The sequence below is a fragment of the Anopheles funestus genome, chromosome X (assembly GCF_943734845.2).
Source record: "Anopheles funestus chromosome X, idAnoFuneDA-416_04, whole genome shotgun sequence".
In the NCBI taxonomy this organism is placed as follows: Eukaryota; Metazoa; Arthropoda; class Insecta; order Diptera; family Culicidae; genus Anopheles; species Anopheles funestus.
Window position 1 is genome coordinate 14,988,213 of NC_064597.1, and position 15,321 is coordinate 15,003,533.

General features: G+C 44.4%; 1 protein-coding gene across 2 annotated transcripts in view; it reads left to right on the top strand.

Annotated features, from left to right (window-relative positions):
* The window catches only part of LOC125767322 (uncharacterized), a 90,505-nt gene that overhangs the window by 53,796 nt on the left and 21,388 nt on the right, over positions 1-15,321 (top strand). For both annotated transcript variants that reach the window (XM_049433799.1, XM_049433806.1), the window contains exon 2: positions 5,558-7,176. In XM_049433799.1, the coding sequence (XP_049289756.1) occupies positions 5,558-7,176 (1,619 nt within the window). The remainder of the gene's footprint in view (positions 1-5,557; positions 7,177-15,321) is intronic.

The following is a 15,321-nucleotide window of genomic DNA, read 5'->3' on the forward strand; positions in this document are numbered from 1 at the left end:
TATTTGTTTCTTTTTTATTTTATAATTTAACATATTCTCGGCTGAATAGATCCATACAAACGCTGACAGCGTTTGTAGAAAAACAACATGCAAGAAATAAATTGCGTTAATTATAATATAATTTCATGTTTTCAATTGCATTACTTTAGGCGTTTTATATTGCACACTGTTTGTCTTGTTAACAGCCACTACAAGCGCCTAAAACAATGCAATCGGAATGACAATATCATGTTGTAATGAAGTTATTAACAGCACATTTTTCATTCCTCTATCGTGACAACGGAAATTCGTCGTAAGAATGAAATTTGAAGGACACAAAATGTGTACCAAAGCGGCAAAGTGTGCCCCAAGAGCAAGGCGCACGAATTTGGTCGGATAGCATTTAATTAAAATGCCAAATTTCATTCACTGCAGGAACAAGCTATGTATTATGTTACAATGGTGCTCGCTGCAAATAAGTACCAGCGAAGTTAGAAGAGTGTGTAGAGCGAGAGAGAGACGGAGAGGGGAAGATGAGTGTCATCAACACCAGTTTCAGTTTTAGAAGTGCAACGGTTTTGGGTACATAGTCGCGTTTGTTGCTGCTCTCTATTGTTGTAGCACGTTGCGTTACTTTGGTAACAACGGAACGCGCTTTTCGCAACTAACTAGTGCGAATTACGGAGTGCGCTCATTCTCGAATGATTTCCTCCCGAGTACGAGATTAATGATGATTAATTGCAGTGGAGATAGTGAAGGGAGCGTGATGTAGAATGCAGTATCGGGCGCAACACCAACTGGCCGAACGATGTTGGCCTGTGTGAGTGTGTTTGTCCGTCGCAAGGAAAGAAGGGTGAGATATCGCGGCGAAGGAAGCGAGTGTACGGTGAACGGAAATGAAGGATCGGTAATGTGTCAGTCGGCCAGCATACAGCATTTGTCACGTGTCATCCGCAAACGGCGCGCGTCCAAGAATTGTGTGTGATGGAGACGCCCGGTGGCGCATTCAACACCGATGGAGGCGCCTGGTGCCGTTACCGTCTAGGAAGAGCAAACTGCGCGCGAAGCGCGTCATTATGGAAGTAATTAGGTTTCGCGTGGATGATGTTTTTTCCCTCGTTTTTTTGTCTCTTCCTCTTCTCTCGCTACATACTTGCTAATAGACGAACGTTTCGAACGGTAATGAAGAGTTTTTTGTGCTGCCGGGTTAGTGGAGTAGATTTTAGAAGGTTGCGAAACGAAAGTGCAGTTGCGGTGCGAGGGGATGCGAGTGGAAGTAATGTGCATGTTTTGCCACTTTACCGAACAGGTGCACACATTCTGGGTGTGCTGTGCTCCGTAAGACAACATAATGGTTTCACAACACCGAACCACTTAAGCGCAAAATGAAGGAATGGTATTATAAAACATCAACTATTGGCCGAGGTTGAAGAAAACCAGAGCTGGCAAATGGCAGCCATGGTGATAATGGGTGTTTTATTCAAACCCATTCAGGACCCCGGGCTGTGAAGGTCAGGTTCGTTGGAGAGAATATCTAACTAAATTCACATTTCCGTTTGCCGTGGGCGTGGGTGATCAGGTGGTAATGAAATCATCTGCCAACGGAAGCGATGTCAGCCATTTTTTGTTGCCTTTAATGGATCACAATGAACGGAAATGAATGTACGTGGGATGTGAAAATGCGATGCACAAGTGCACCGGAAGATTGCACAATTTACTTGTTTGCTTTCGAACCACGGCGAAGGAAGGATCGCATGATGACAAGAAACTGTGTCGCCACCGCGTTTGTTATTTTCATTATCATTATTTATAATTTCGCATTATGACGGCAAGACGTGGCAAGATGAAGCCAACCAAATGAAAGGGATTTACAGATGACATGCTGTCAGATTTTAACGTACTAAATGACGGCAAAGTGGTACTATGTTGCAGGCATCAGAAAATGCCCGAACTAAGGAAACTTGTTCACCAGTGTTAATTATTTCGTTACTACAGGTAGTAAGTGTTGCGAGAAAAAAAAACTTCGTATTATTTTTTTTGTTGCTCTTTTTTTGAGATTTTTCTTTGTTGGCAAAAACACACAAAATGGGCTTTCATATACTGATGCTGGTGAAATGAGGTTTTTCGACAAAGACAGTTGCAATCCAATTAAATCGCAAACCACACTACTGTGTGCGGGTGGACTATGCATGCAAAATGGTGCGAGCCGAAAATTTGATCACTTTGATTCAATTAAACCACAAACGTTGGAAGTAAGTGGTGCGGTTGGTGTGAGTAGTTTGATGTGGTAGTGACAAATTAATTATTTTCTTGCTGATTTTTTTTTCTGCGAAGTATGGTTCAGGCGTAGTGGTATACTATTTTTTTCTGAGGATAATAACATTAAAACGCTTCAAACGTGAAGGATAAGTGACGTTTCACTGCATTTTGTATGAAATATTATTACAGCGTTTCTCAGATGATTTTGTAACGTCATCGTCATTTTTTCGAATGGCTTTATATGAAATGGTAAACACATTTGGATGACATTGTACTGCAGTGAGTTCTACGAGCCCTACAAGTAGGGCATGTACGGTTTATTATATTGCTATCACATGATTTGACATTCGTAACTGATGAAATTGTACACAAGTTTTGCAGCGCTCCAGAAAGTGTGCAACCTGCAGGTATAAACGCTTGCAGGGATTTGCAATGTCATCCAGATTTGTTTACCTTTTCATATAAAGCCATTGGAAAAAATGTTGATGACATTACCAAATCATTTGAGACACACTGTATTTCTTTATTAAAATACAGTAGAGCGCCGATTATCCGGGTACCTTTTATCCGGCTGTCCCATTATCCGTGCAGCTCAGAAATGACAGTTCCGAAGGAGGATTGACATAAGAAATGCAAAATCGATGATGGTAAGAAATAAAAGCTTTAATAGGGAATGATATAATTTACTAAAAATTCGGAAAAAAGGACAGATTTACTTTGGAAATTGTAAATAAGAAAATTAACATCTAGCTTTATACAAAAGTCAACTCATTACACACTAGACACTAATATTTATCAATAAAAATAGTTGTGCCTATTATTCGTGATATTCGCTTATCCGGCAAGTGCTGAGTCCCGATGAGCACGGATAATCGGCCTTCCACTGTATTAATATAGTAGCGATACACTGGTGTTAGATGAATAGTCATTATGTTTAAATAAAAAAATTAAAAGCCTAATTCTCAGAAATCAATACAATGACAAGTAATGAAATTATAGTGCCGCAAGTAATCTCGTCCCCCGGTGAATTAGCTCTGGACCGAAGGAGATTATTTTATGAGGTTCAAAATTGGCATGAAAAATTATTATTTTAAGCATAAAGTATCGCTAATATTCATCATAATTTCTTCATAATTCAGCATAATTCAACATAATTAATTGAAGGTTCACTCAGACTAGTGATGGGCACTATTCCGTTTTCGGAATCGTATTTGGTCCCAGATCCGAACCGATTAGATCGGGACCGATTACCAATTCTGAATCCGATTTCGATTCCGAATCTGATTCCGATTCCTGAACCGATTCCGAATCCGATTTCGGAACCGATTCCGGAAGCAATTCCGTATCTGATTCCGAATCCGATTCCGGAAGCAATTCCGAATGCGATTGTGGAACCGATTTCGAAACCGATTCAAAATCCGATTCCGAAACCGATTTGAACCTACTATGCTGAATCGATTCCGGAAAATTTGGAGCGCTTCGGAATCGATTCCTACCAAAAAAGCCATTTTGCCCATCACTAATTTAGCCTCGTAAACAACAAAAAAACTTCATCCAACACTCAATAACTCATAATTAATGCAATATAATGTATTTAAGTTGTGCAAAAATTCCGTTTAAAATACTTACCGATATTCATTCGTTAAATTCATCATCATCTACCTCCGTACATAAGTTGTCCGACTGTAATTTTCAGCCATCATTTGTTCACACACCAAGAGCAAACAAAGAGGGTTTGCAAAAAGATCACCCCCCTTCCGGCAGTAGTAAGTCGCACACTCAATCGGATAACTCCCACGCCCACACGGCTGTGTATAAATCCTTTTTTTTGTGTGCCTCCGCGTTTTCCCGGGATTTTCGCCGCGAACACCGCACCCGGATCGTTCTCATTAATTTTAGATTAACTTTTTGAGCGTTGATTTTGTTTCGGTTTTCGATTCGATTTGTGTGCCCATTCCGAGGCTGTGTGCAGGCTTAATGGTTTGGCACGTCGTTGTATTTGTGCGTCGACATATGCGGTTAGGCGCGCTTTTCATTTCCCATCCTACCGATTCTTCCCTTCTGCTTATTGCGTTCATCCTCCTTTTCGGGTTTGGTTTGCGATGTACTAAAAGGATCAACTTCGTCCCAAGCGCTTTTTTCCTCTTCTAGTGGTCTATTGAACTCCGGATGCTTTTGACTGATCTTACCTTACTTCAATCTCTAACCTCACTTCTGTGGTGGTAGCGAACTGTCGATCGGGTATCAATTTCCAGTCCAAGTATACTCAAAGTAAAGAAATTATTTCATGTTTTTCCTGTTTTTGAGGAAATACGTTTAAAAAAATCCTAAAAAAACGTACAAGACCGAATGAAGCAATGCTTTTTTCACTCGATAGTAGAGCTTGGCTATTCTTCTATTACTAAATAAAGAAAAAAGAGCAGGAAAAAAGGTCTCAAAAGCATTAGCATTTACAAGTAAAAATGCCTTTCTGGGAACAAATAATGACAGTAGAGGGATCCCGCAGCGAGATAACCAAACCGAGCGACACAATTAATAAAGGTAATTCGGAAAGTTAAGGTCAATCGTCCGGGAGGAGCGTAAAGGTGAATTTCAAAAGAGACATGGGAGCGCAAAAAATTCTAATCAAATGTCAGATTGTACGAAACGTAGGGTACGTTAATTTGAAGCGTTGTCGGCTGTACAAACGAATCGCGTAGTTTGAAATATCTTTCCAATGTTTTCACGATTAGACGGAATTTATCTTCCGGTGGCGCATTTTTCTACTACGACCAAAAGTTTCGTCCTTAAGCAGGATTGTTTGGAATGCAAAAACGAAAAAGAAAGAAAAAACAAAACCCAACAAACCAACAATTTCTTGATTTGCTAAAGAAGCGGAATGGGATAGCAAAAACGAATGAGAAAAGCTGGCAATAGCAGACCGCTTAAAACCCCGGTGTACCAATTTGACCCTTTCCCTGTTGATCCGCCAGGTAATGAACAGGTTTAATTCGATTGCAAAACCCTTTCACCCTTTGGTTCCAGCCGGTCCGTGAACTTCATCCTTCATTCGGTCGCGTTTAACACGGTTTGATGTGTGTCTCGTTGCGTTCGAGCTCGATTAAAGCTGCCAACTTTGATTGACGTGAAATATTAAATAAAGCGACGCTTCGTACCATTTCAGTTCGGGACCGGAATAAATTTTGTGAAGTAAAGAGATGGCCAAACAAAACAATAAAAAAAAAACAGAAAATGAACATGGTTTAGTGAAAATATTCGTATCGGTATTATTTGATGCTAATTTTATTTTTTTTTCTTCTTCTATTTTTCTATTTGCCAGAATGTATACACAGCCATCGTCTCTGTTGGTGTGGTCATCGTTAGTGTCATCGTCGTCGTTATCGTCATCACCGTCGAAAGGAGCAAACCAGCTGAGCGGAGCAGCACAGCAGCATTTACACCAGAATCAAAACTATCAAGCCTCTACGGAGCCATCAGGAGCAACACCAACGGCCGGTGCATCATCGTCATCTGTCACACTGCTCTCGGTCACATTCGCAACCGGTACGACAACATCAGCAACAACGGTATCCTTTTCATCTGGTAATACGACGCTGGTGCAAGGTGAACAGTCAATTGAAACGACCAACGCATTAACATCTGCAGACAGTACGAGGGTTGCAAACAGCATGTCAACAACTGTTGCAAGTAGCAACAACAACAACAACAACAACAACAACAACAACAGCAACAATCACACTAGCAGCAACATTATACCGACCGAGAGTGATAGTAGTGATCCCGGAAACGGTCCGGAACGGGTGGAAGCGAAGGAACCAGTACAGGACGACATGCCACAAGCTGCGACGGAGCAGGCGGCGGTTGCGGAGGCAAAAGCCGACATAGCAACCGGTAGCACTCAGTCAGCAACATCAGCAGCAGCAACAGCACCACCACCAACGTATGGTGCCTACACTAACAATACTTTACCGCGGGGGCCTTATCTTCAGTATAAGTATAACAACATTAGTAGTGTTCCGTGCAACCAGGACAATAACGAACATCAACAACCGCAAACGCAGCAGCTTATACTACACCAGCATCATCATCCACTGGCTCAGCAGCATCATCCACATGCATCCGCACAACAGCAAACGCAACCGTATCGGCAACAGCATCATCATCACACTTACAGCAACCATCAACAACAATCGCAACAACAGCAGCAACAGCAACATCATCAGCAACTGTCGCAACAGCATCGGCAACCGTTGCGTAGCAGTGACGTGCTGGAAATGATTTCACGTTTTAAACGCACCCAGCCGGCCAGTGAAGTGGAGCAGCAGCAGGGAGATGCAGCAGACGATACAATGGCACGCACAAAGGATTATCAACGTGTGATGCACCGCCAACAACAGTACACTGCACGACAGCACGACTATCAACGGGCGGCTGATGCGTTGTCGTTGGTAAATCAGGACGAGCAAGGATGGGAACGGCGGGACACGCTTGCGTACAGTGGGATGAACGAACCGAACCAACGCCATCCGGTTGCTGAGGGGGGTTTTCATCAACAGCAATGGCGTCAGTCGCAGCACCATGAGCGGGATGGTAACAACGGCGGTGCTTACGCAAGCAAGGAAAGAACCATCCAGCAGCGCCATGCCAGCAACGTATCGCAGCAACAGCTGCACTACAAGGATAGTGCAACCGTTGCGCAACAGCAGCACCATCACCACCACCATCAACACCACTATCAACATCCATCAACAACGGCAACGGTCGGCCATCAACCGTCGTCGGACGGTGGTGGGAGCGAATACTTTCGCCCAGCAACACCGGCCATCGGTAGTGCGGTTTCGCTCACGAACGTAATCAGCTTGAAGCGGCCGAGCCAGGCGGAGGGATGGGCACTGCTCTGCCAATCGGTGCAAGCGCTGCAGGACCTTTTTCTTGGAGGTAAGTGAATGTCACTGTCGAAAAACGCCCACTGTGAGATGGAAACGACCCGCGCTCACCCATGCTTACTCACACATGCAGGGCACGACCCGTTTGCCGGAGTGCGCAACAAAAGGCAAAGGATATCAATTAATTAGCTACCAGATAACTTTTACCTGTTCGCCTTTACCGTACCGAAAGCTGTCGAGCGTTTTAATTGACAACGCAATGAGCTTTAAGCGTGTTTTGCTTTGTTTCGTGCCGGTTGCGCCCCCGCTCTTTGCCGGTAATTGATGCGTTTCCTGTGTATACGTGTGTGTGTGTGTACGTTCATTCACCGTACCCATGCCGATAATGAAGATGGATCTCAGGTGTCGTTATACTTGCGAGAAAACTCGGTTTGACACAAAGGATCAGGACACGGCGCACTTCAAAAACTTGTAATTAAATCAAGTGTAGCTTCAACCTGTGTCACTGCCTGTGTTGCCACCGCCCTCCCTCCCACCGCTCCGTTCGTCCCCCTCCCCCTCCTTCCGTGTATGCTAAAGCGTAGGTGTGCGCGTGTGCCTTGCTGCACCGTAAAGGAAAGCAGCTCGTGCATCCGGCTTCTCTTTGTAAATCATTAAAACATCGATCATTTTCATACCATTTTCTTCTTCGTTTTGTTTTTTGCTTGTTATGGTTGATGGCACAAAAAAGGACAAAAAGCAGCAAAAGAAAAGAAAAAACCAAATCCGCCATTAAACTGCTTCTGCCCACCTGTGTGTGTGCACTGTATCTTCCTGCCAAAAAGGGAATAGAAGGACCACCGCCGCTTAAGGTTAGATTTTTCGCTTTGGCACACATAGTACTCTTCCGCCCCCTCCGCCCTTTTTGTCCACGGTACGCCATCTTCCCCTCTTTCGAACGCATCTTGATTGACGAGGAAATGAAAATTCCAGCCTAACCATATCACACGTTCCACCATTTTGTGCTCCGTTTTGTCTAAAAGTCCCTTCCCCTCCCCCAGCCACCTCCTTAAGTCCAGACATTTGTCCTACACAATCTTGTGTCCCACTTGTGACGGATAAGAGGAAGGTAGGGAAGCCTTAACTGTGTTCGCAAATTTAATTTCTTTTCCCGAATCTCACGCAAAGGAATCCTTCCGTCTGGTCTGGAGATCGGCCTGTCTCAGTGCCTTACCGCTGAGCTTCTTATAAAGTTTTCTATATGTTTTTCTTTTTGGGACAGGTTGGTCCCATCGGTCTGCGGTCGAAGTTTGGGTTTTGTGGTTTAGGATTAGGAGTTGGGTTGGGAAATTCAAGTACTACACAATAATCGTAAAAGATAGAATACAGGGTGTACCCAAAAAAAAAAAGAAAGAAAAGAAAGCGAGAGATAGTTTTATTTTTCCGCTATATCATGTTCTCCGTTTCAACCGCGATTTATTATCACACACACCAACCCGACTAAGGTGAATTTTTTTGGGGGGAGTAGCGGCGGAGGAGCAGGCGTGAGAACCAATGACGGACGCTCCGGGCCTATTTCCACTTCGCACATCGCACTTTCTCGGACATGACCAAAAACGTTCAAACTTCTTTCTACGCTTTTGCAGGGCCGCGTGCCAAATGTTTTCCCCTCCTCGGCATTTTTTCCCAGCTTTTCCAGCTTGTGCGCTTTTCCGACGCCACTTTCCAACTTGGTACTTTGCACTGTACCATTTAGCACGTTCTGGGTGTAACGAATCTGAACCGACATGTTCCCTTCCCCGCACACCTCTCCCTTATGAATCTTTTTTTTCCCCCATTCAACTTCTGTGTTGGGTTCAAAAAAAAATGGAAACTCCCGCTAGCCCCGGTGTACTTGCGTGAAGCTGCTTGATCGAAGCAACTTTTTTCTTCATATCCGATATAAACATTCACGTGTGTTGGAGTGTGTGTATTTCTCACCGGAATTAAAGCGGGACCGCAACTTTCCATCGCTGTATGTGTGTGTGTGAGTGTGTATTTTTCTGCTTGATTTGTTTCCTCCGTGCTGGTGCCCCCATTCCATTATTTCTTAAACCTTGTGTTTTATCTGTTTCTCTCATACTTTGTTGTTTCTTTTTTGCATTATGCGCACTTAATTTGGGAGCTTGCTATCATTGTTTTTTTTTTGTTTCTTCCTTCGGTCTCCCGTTTTAGTTGTTTCAGTTTTTTTTGTGCGCGCTATATTTCCATTTCTGGTGCGGTGTGTGTTAACGTCTTTAGCGTCGTTCGCAGGCACAACCACGCGGTTTTGCTGTTACGTTCATCTGCAGCGGACAGCGAAATATTACATAATAGATTAAAGCTGAAAATTATCTCGCATTTCGCCCGTTCACTCTTTCTCCCTCCCTCCCTCTCTCTCTCTCTCTCTCTCTCTTACGCCGCTTCGTGAAGCGATACGATTTTGTGTCCGGCCTAGAATTGGCTCGAGATTGTGGAATTTCACCTAATGATGATGCCGCTTTTTGGATACGAACAAATTGGGCTGTTTGTTCGCCATTTATTCGGGTGTGTATAGCCGTGCGCGCGCGTGTGTGTTTGATTGTGGTTGGTCTGTCCTTTAGCATATCACCCAGCCGCCCACCCCCCCCCCCCCCTCTTTATTACAGGTTTTATTTCTAAAAGACGGGAAATTACGGCTGGAAGTGGGGGTCCATAAAGCATGACCACTCAAGCGGTTAATGGGCCTTTCCAGTTGCTGTTTAACCTGCCCCTGTTCACATTTCGTTTTTTTTCGGTGTATTTCTTTTTTTTTTGAGTATCTTTTAGTGTTTCCCTAGCCCAAAAAAAGAAACGCCGGTTCCTCTCACCGTACCGCCGAATGCCGGGTGGCGATGAAAACGAGATAAACACAGACCATTTAAATGAAGCAATGAGCGTGTAGCGAAGCATCCTTTTTCCTTTTCCATTTGCTTCCTCTCTGTTTTGCCAGCAATACGATCACAAAGTCGGTTCAAGTTTCGTCTAAAATTTTTTTTTTCATCTCTCCAAATCCACCACCCTTTTTGCTGCCTGCCTTTCGTGTGCAGGACTTCGCCCCGTGTTGTTTACCTTTCAGAAAATGGAATCCGTGGATTGGATTCGGTTGGTTTGCGACTTGCGCTAAGCTGCCGCCGCTTAAACCGCGTTTAATAATCCTTCCCTGCAGGGTCACCGTCACCTGTTGCAATAACACGGGTAAGGCTGTGTTTTTTTTGTTGTTGTTATTGCTTTTTCTCTAAGGTTGAGAAATAGAAATCCTTCCGCCGGTTGTTTGATCTTGTCGAATTGCCGTATCCATCTTCACGTTGGCAAACGACAAACTAAATGCGCGGAATGGTTAGGAACGTTTGGGAAAAAGGGGTATGAAAGGGCGTTGTGTTATTATTTGCTCTTGTCCTTTGCCGAATTGAAATCGAATTATGCGTAAACTCGCCGTACTGGGTGAAACCGATTGAAAGCCTAAAGTTTGCTGCGGCTACTTTTAGTAAACCACCGGGCGTCTCCATCGAACCAGTTGAAACGTACCGGGCGTCTCCATCGCCAAGTGGTCGAGCAAGCACCAGGCGCCTCCATTGCGTGAACGTGGTTTCAATTTTCGGTACCGCTTTGAAATAGCAAATGCGTCTCCTTCACCACCGTTCCTGCTTTGTGCCACGTGTCACCCGAGCCTTGTTCCGTTTCGGGTTTTGCGATTAATTTTCTCCTCTTGCCCGCGCAAAGTGAAACTCTGCTGGGAATAGTGTCGTACCCTGTAACAGTGGGGTTTTAAGGTTAAACGGTTACAAAAGGTGAAACTGGCTGGTTCGAACGGAGGGATGGCAAAGATCACGCAATACCAATCACGGGGTATACGCGTTCGTGCCGACACACCACGTACACGTTAAGTACCAGGTTAACTATACATTCCCATTCACCCGTACTGCCAGAGGACAGGACGCACAGTGTAAATAGACTAGGAGCTTGTAGATGAAACTCTTGAAGCACAAAGCGCCTCAAATGGGAGACGACATGTCACGAAGAAATCTATTGTTCGTTCTGCTGGCAGGTAGAGTAGGTAGCAAGGAATAGAGGAACAAGCAAAAAAAAAGCACTACACTCAAGGCAGCGGTAGTAATACGCTTGCTAGCTATCAGCAAAAATTGCGTCTATCGTGTCACGCGTGGGTATTATGTACACCTCGATGCGTTTGTCGTGGCGAAGGACGTTAAAGCGAAGGATCGGTTTGCGGTCACTTTTAGAAATATGATTACGTCATGATGATCCTTGATCCAACGAATCCCTCTCTCTCCCTCACGCGCGTGTAATTTTAATGTTTCGGTCAATCTTCAAATCAAATAAATCTCTTCTAACATACACACACACACACGCATACTGCACGGTCGTTTCGTCACGTGTGCTACTGTTGAGACACCTCGGAAAAACCAACGAATACCCGGTGGCTCTGACCGGGTTTGCCGGACGAATGTGTGTTTGCTTAGGTCCGTGCAGAAATTTGTTCTTCATTTGCTTCGCTTCTCCGCACGGTTCTTGAATGCCACCGGGGCAAAAATCCTCTCCCAGACCAACCTCCCCCTTCCCCACCCTCCTTGGACTTTCAATTACAAATTCCACCAACAAACGCACACATATACACGGGGCACTAGAAGGCACAGCAGTAGATCAGAAGCGCATACGGAACGTTGTAGCAGTGTTGGGTTGGTATTAATCGAAAAATAAACCACTACAAACCCCGCCTTAATCTTGCCTGCTTCTCCAGAGCTGTACGACGGTTCCGTACGCGGTTTGTGCGTGTGACGGACGCACTGGATTTGAAGGTTCATTAATCATACCGGCCACTGTTTATAGAGGAGCCGCGTCCGAGTGTGCCGACCTCCAAATGATGTGTGTGTGTCGAGTTTAAGATGGTGATGTATAGCCGAAAAATGTAATTATACATCTCGGTGTCTCAAGTTTTTTTTTTAAACACTCCATGGCACTTATCCGGTTTTTTTTTTGGTTTATTTATGAGCCAGCTAGTGTTACTATATCTTCCTAAATTTTCTTCTTTTGACACTTTTGTCCTTTTGCTGACCGGCAAAAACTTTAATCGAAACAAGCAAGACAGGTATAACTCGTTGGAAGAGTTGAATTTGGTTTGAAGACAAAACCCGGCAGCCATCAAACATAACTCACTACATACTCAACCCACAACAAACGCACCCTTTTGTGCTCGTTCACGTTCTTCCTTTTCTCTTTTTTTGGCGTATCGAAATCCTCACCGTGCGGAAAAGCAAAATTCCCAGAAGCTGAATATTTTATCCGCAGATTCGCCGCTACTGTTTCGTGCACACACTTGCGATGCCTCACCTCGGTCTCGGTTTCGCTGCGCCAGATTGTATCGACAAACCCCCGGTTAAGGGTGAAGCAACGTCTTTCATCTGGCAGCCAACGCCACACTTCCTGCCGACAGGTTAATCGATTGCAATCGTTTACCACAAACCGAACAGAAGTCGTACCCAAGGGGTCGTACCGTTTGGAAGTCAATCTAAAACCGTCGATAAACAATAACTGGGCGCCTCCATTTCACTCGGTTTCCACCATTGTGCACAATTTTTAATGAGCAAGCTGGTAACTTGTTAAACTTTGTTTCTCATTATTGTCAACTAGTAACAGTATCTCGACCGCATAGAACTAGAGAGCGAGAAAAAAGCTACATTTGCTTTGTATTGCATAACTTCAGGCGTTTTTTTCAAAACCCCTGTTCTGCTTGTTATTACAGTGCTTCAACTCATGATTATTGTGTGCCAACCAATGTACTATGCTCATTATAACGGTTACGCATTCGAAGCGTAGTTTTCTATCGATAGTTTACAGAAGAAAAACAATTATGATTGCAAATGCCGTGGCTGGTCGATCGGATAGAACGCGCCAACCACGAACAAACAAACGGACAAACAAATACTTTCACCTTGTCAGTTTCTCCATGTTGTGCTGTGTTTGTCCAGGTGTGCTGAGCAAAAATGTATTTGAAACTAAGAGCAATTGCGCACCGGGCACAATAATGAGGAACGATGCGCAATGGAGTTCAGTTTTGCAAATTTTTGCTCGTTTCCTTTCCGTAGGAAAGAAAAGCATTCAAACTAAACCGAAGGGATAGATAGGGTGAAACATGAACCCTAACCAACTTGTCATCCGTCCCTTTCCCTCCGTTTCGCCCCTTCGTTTTTCTACCAATCGATGGGAAGAAAATTACGCTCACTTCACTCATGGTAACCGGTGGCACTGTGAACGATACGGTAATGTTCATTCAGTACAAGGTGACAAGTCGCGCCCTATCGAACCCGGGGAAACAATCATTCTTCAACGCTGCTGCTGTGGACCGTTATCGACGCCACTCGTTGTCAACCTCATCATCTGCGGTACTAAACTGCAGCCCGAGAATGACACAAATGGTATGCTTTGCAACAGTGTGTTCCTTGCTCACCATGCAAATATTGTTGCAAGTATGATCACAGGGTGCATACGAACGAAGAGCGAGAAAGCGAGAAAACAGGAAAAACAAAGAAAGTAAAATATGACTGTGATCTTATGCAGCAGCTTGTGTATGGATCCTTCCAACTAGTGATGGGCGGGTCGACCCGAACCTACTGGGTTGGAGCCATCCATAAGCGATTCCGACCCGTGGGTGCAGCAGGTTCGGATAGGACTCGGATCGATGTAGGTTCAGTAGGTCCAGTAGGTGCAACGATACCGGTAGTTGCTAGTGATGTGCGCTCCGGAATGAAGCTGGTAGGTTCGTTCCGTTCCTTAAGATGAACGATCGGAGCTAGGTTCAAAATTTTGAACCTGCTAGGTTCGAAATTATGAACCTGCTAGGTTTACAGAACTTGTATAGAATAGGTGTACATTTCCGTTCCAATTACGAGTTACATCTAGAGAGCATCTAAAACTAATCCCCACCTCCAACTCCGCCCGCGCTATAAATTCAATTTCATCCGCCATTACGACCACCCCCCCCCCGTCGCGATCAATTCAATTTCATCTGCCATTAGGACTTACCAGAACCAGAAACCGATTAACCTACCAGTTCCGTTCCGTTCCGTTCCTTTTCAAAAAGAACCCAGTTCCGTTCCGTTCCTATTTGTTTCCAATTTTCCCATCACTACTAGATGCAAGTCACTCCTACCAGTGTGTGCAGAGAGTTCGGAACGGACTCGGATCAAAGTAGGTTCAGTAGGTTCAGGAGGTGCAAGCTACCATAAGCAACTCCGACCCGTGGATGCAATGAATTCGGAACGGACTCGGGTCGATGTAGATTCAGTAGGTTCAGGAGGTGCAAGCTACCATAAGTGACTCCGACCCGTGGGTGCAAAGAGTTCGGAACGGACTCGGGTCGATGTAGGTTCAGTAGGTCCAGGAGGTGCAAACTACCATAAGCGACTCCGACCTCTAGGTGCTGCGAGTTCGGGTCGGAACTATTGACCCTACTTATATTTACGGATCGGCCCGAACCGTATGACCCATTACTACTTCCAACCCATCCATCAGGATTCACCTCTTCTGCGGGATGGTCCTTGGTGGGTATCTTTATTAGTGAACGAAAAATAATTTCAACTCCAACAAAAAAAACTATTTAAAGTTTATTTCATTTGCTACATCCATTGCAAACGGTTAAGTCTAAAATACTTAGTAAACTTAGTACTGGTATCACATTTGCCTGGAGATATGCAATCGGCACAACAAAATGTGTTACATTTATTTATGTAAGAGCTTTTCTACTTCCTAAACTAAACCGTCAGAAGAACCTCGTCAAATGGGTTGCTTCACCATAAAAGAACACTACAAATGCAGCGTACACGACGTAAAAGATGTTTTATTTTTCTTCTGCTGTCATCATTTTTGAAAAAAAAAACGCACAGTGCACAACTAGCGTAGGATGTTGGCTATTCGTTTTATTCCAACCACGAATGGAAACGCGGTTATGCAAAAGCGCCAAAAACGAAAAAAAAAACATCCGTTACCGGCAATCGGGTATCGGGTATATTAAATCAACGCTTGAATTGTTTGTACAACCCAACGAGTGCGCGCGCCTTTAGCTAGCGAGAGAAGCAACGGGCAAATCAAACAATTCGGTTTTGTTATTTGACGAACACAACACCAAGCCCGGGCACGGTACCCGGCACATAAATGCGTTGGCCTC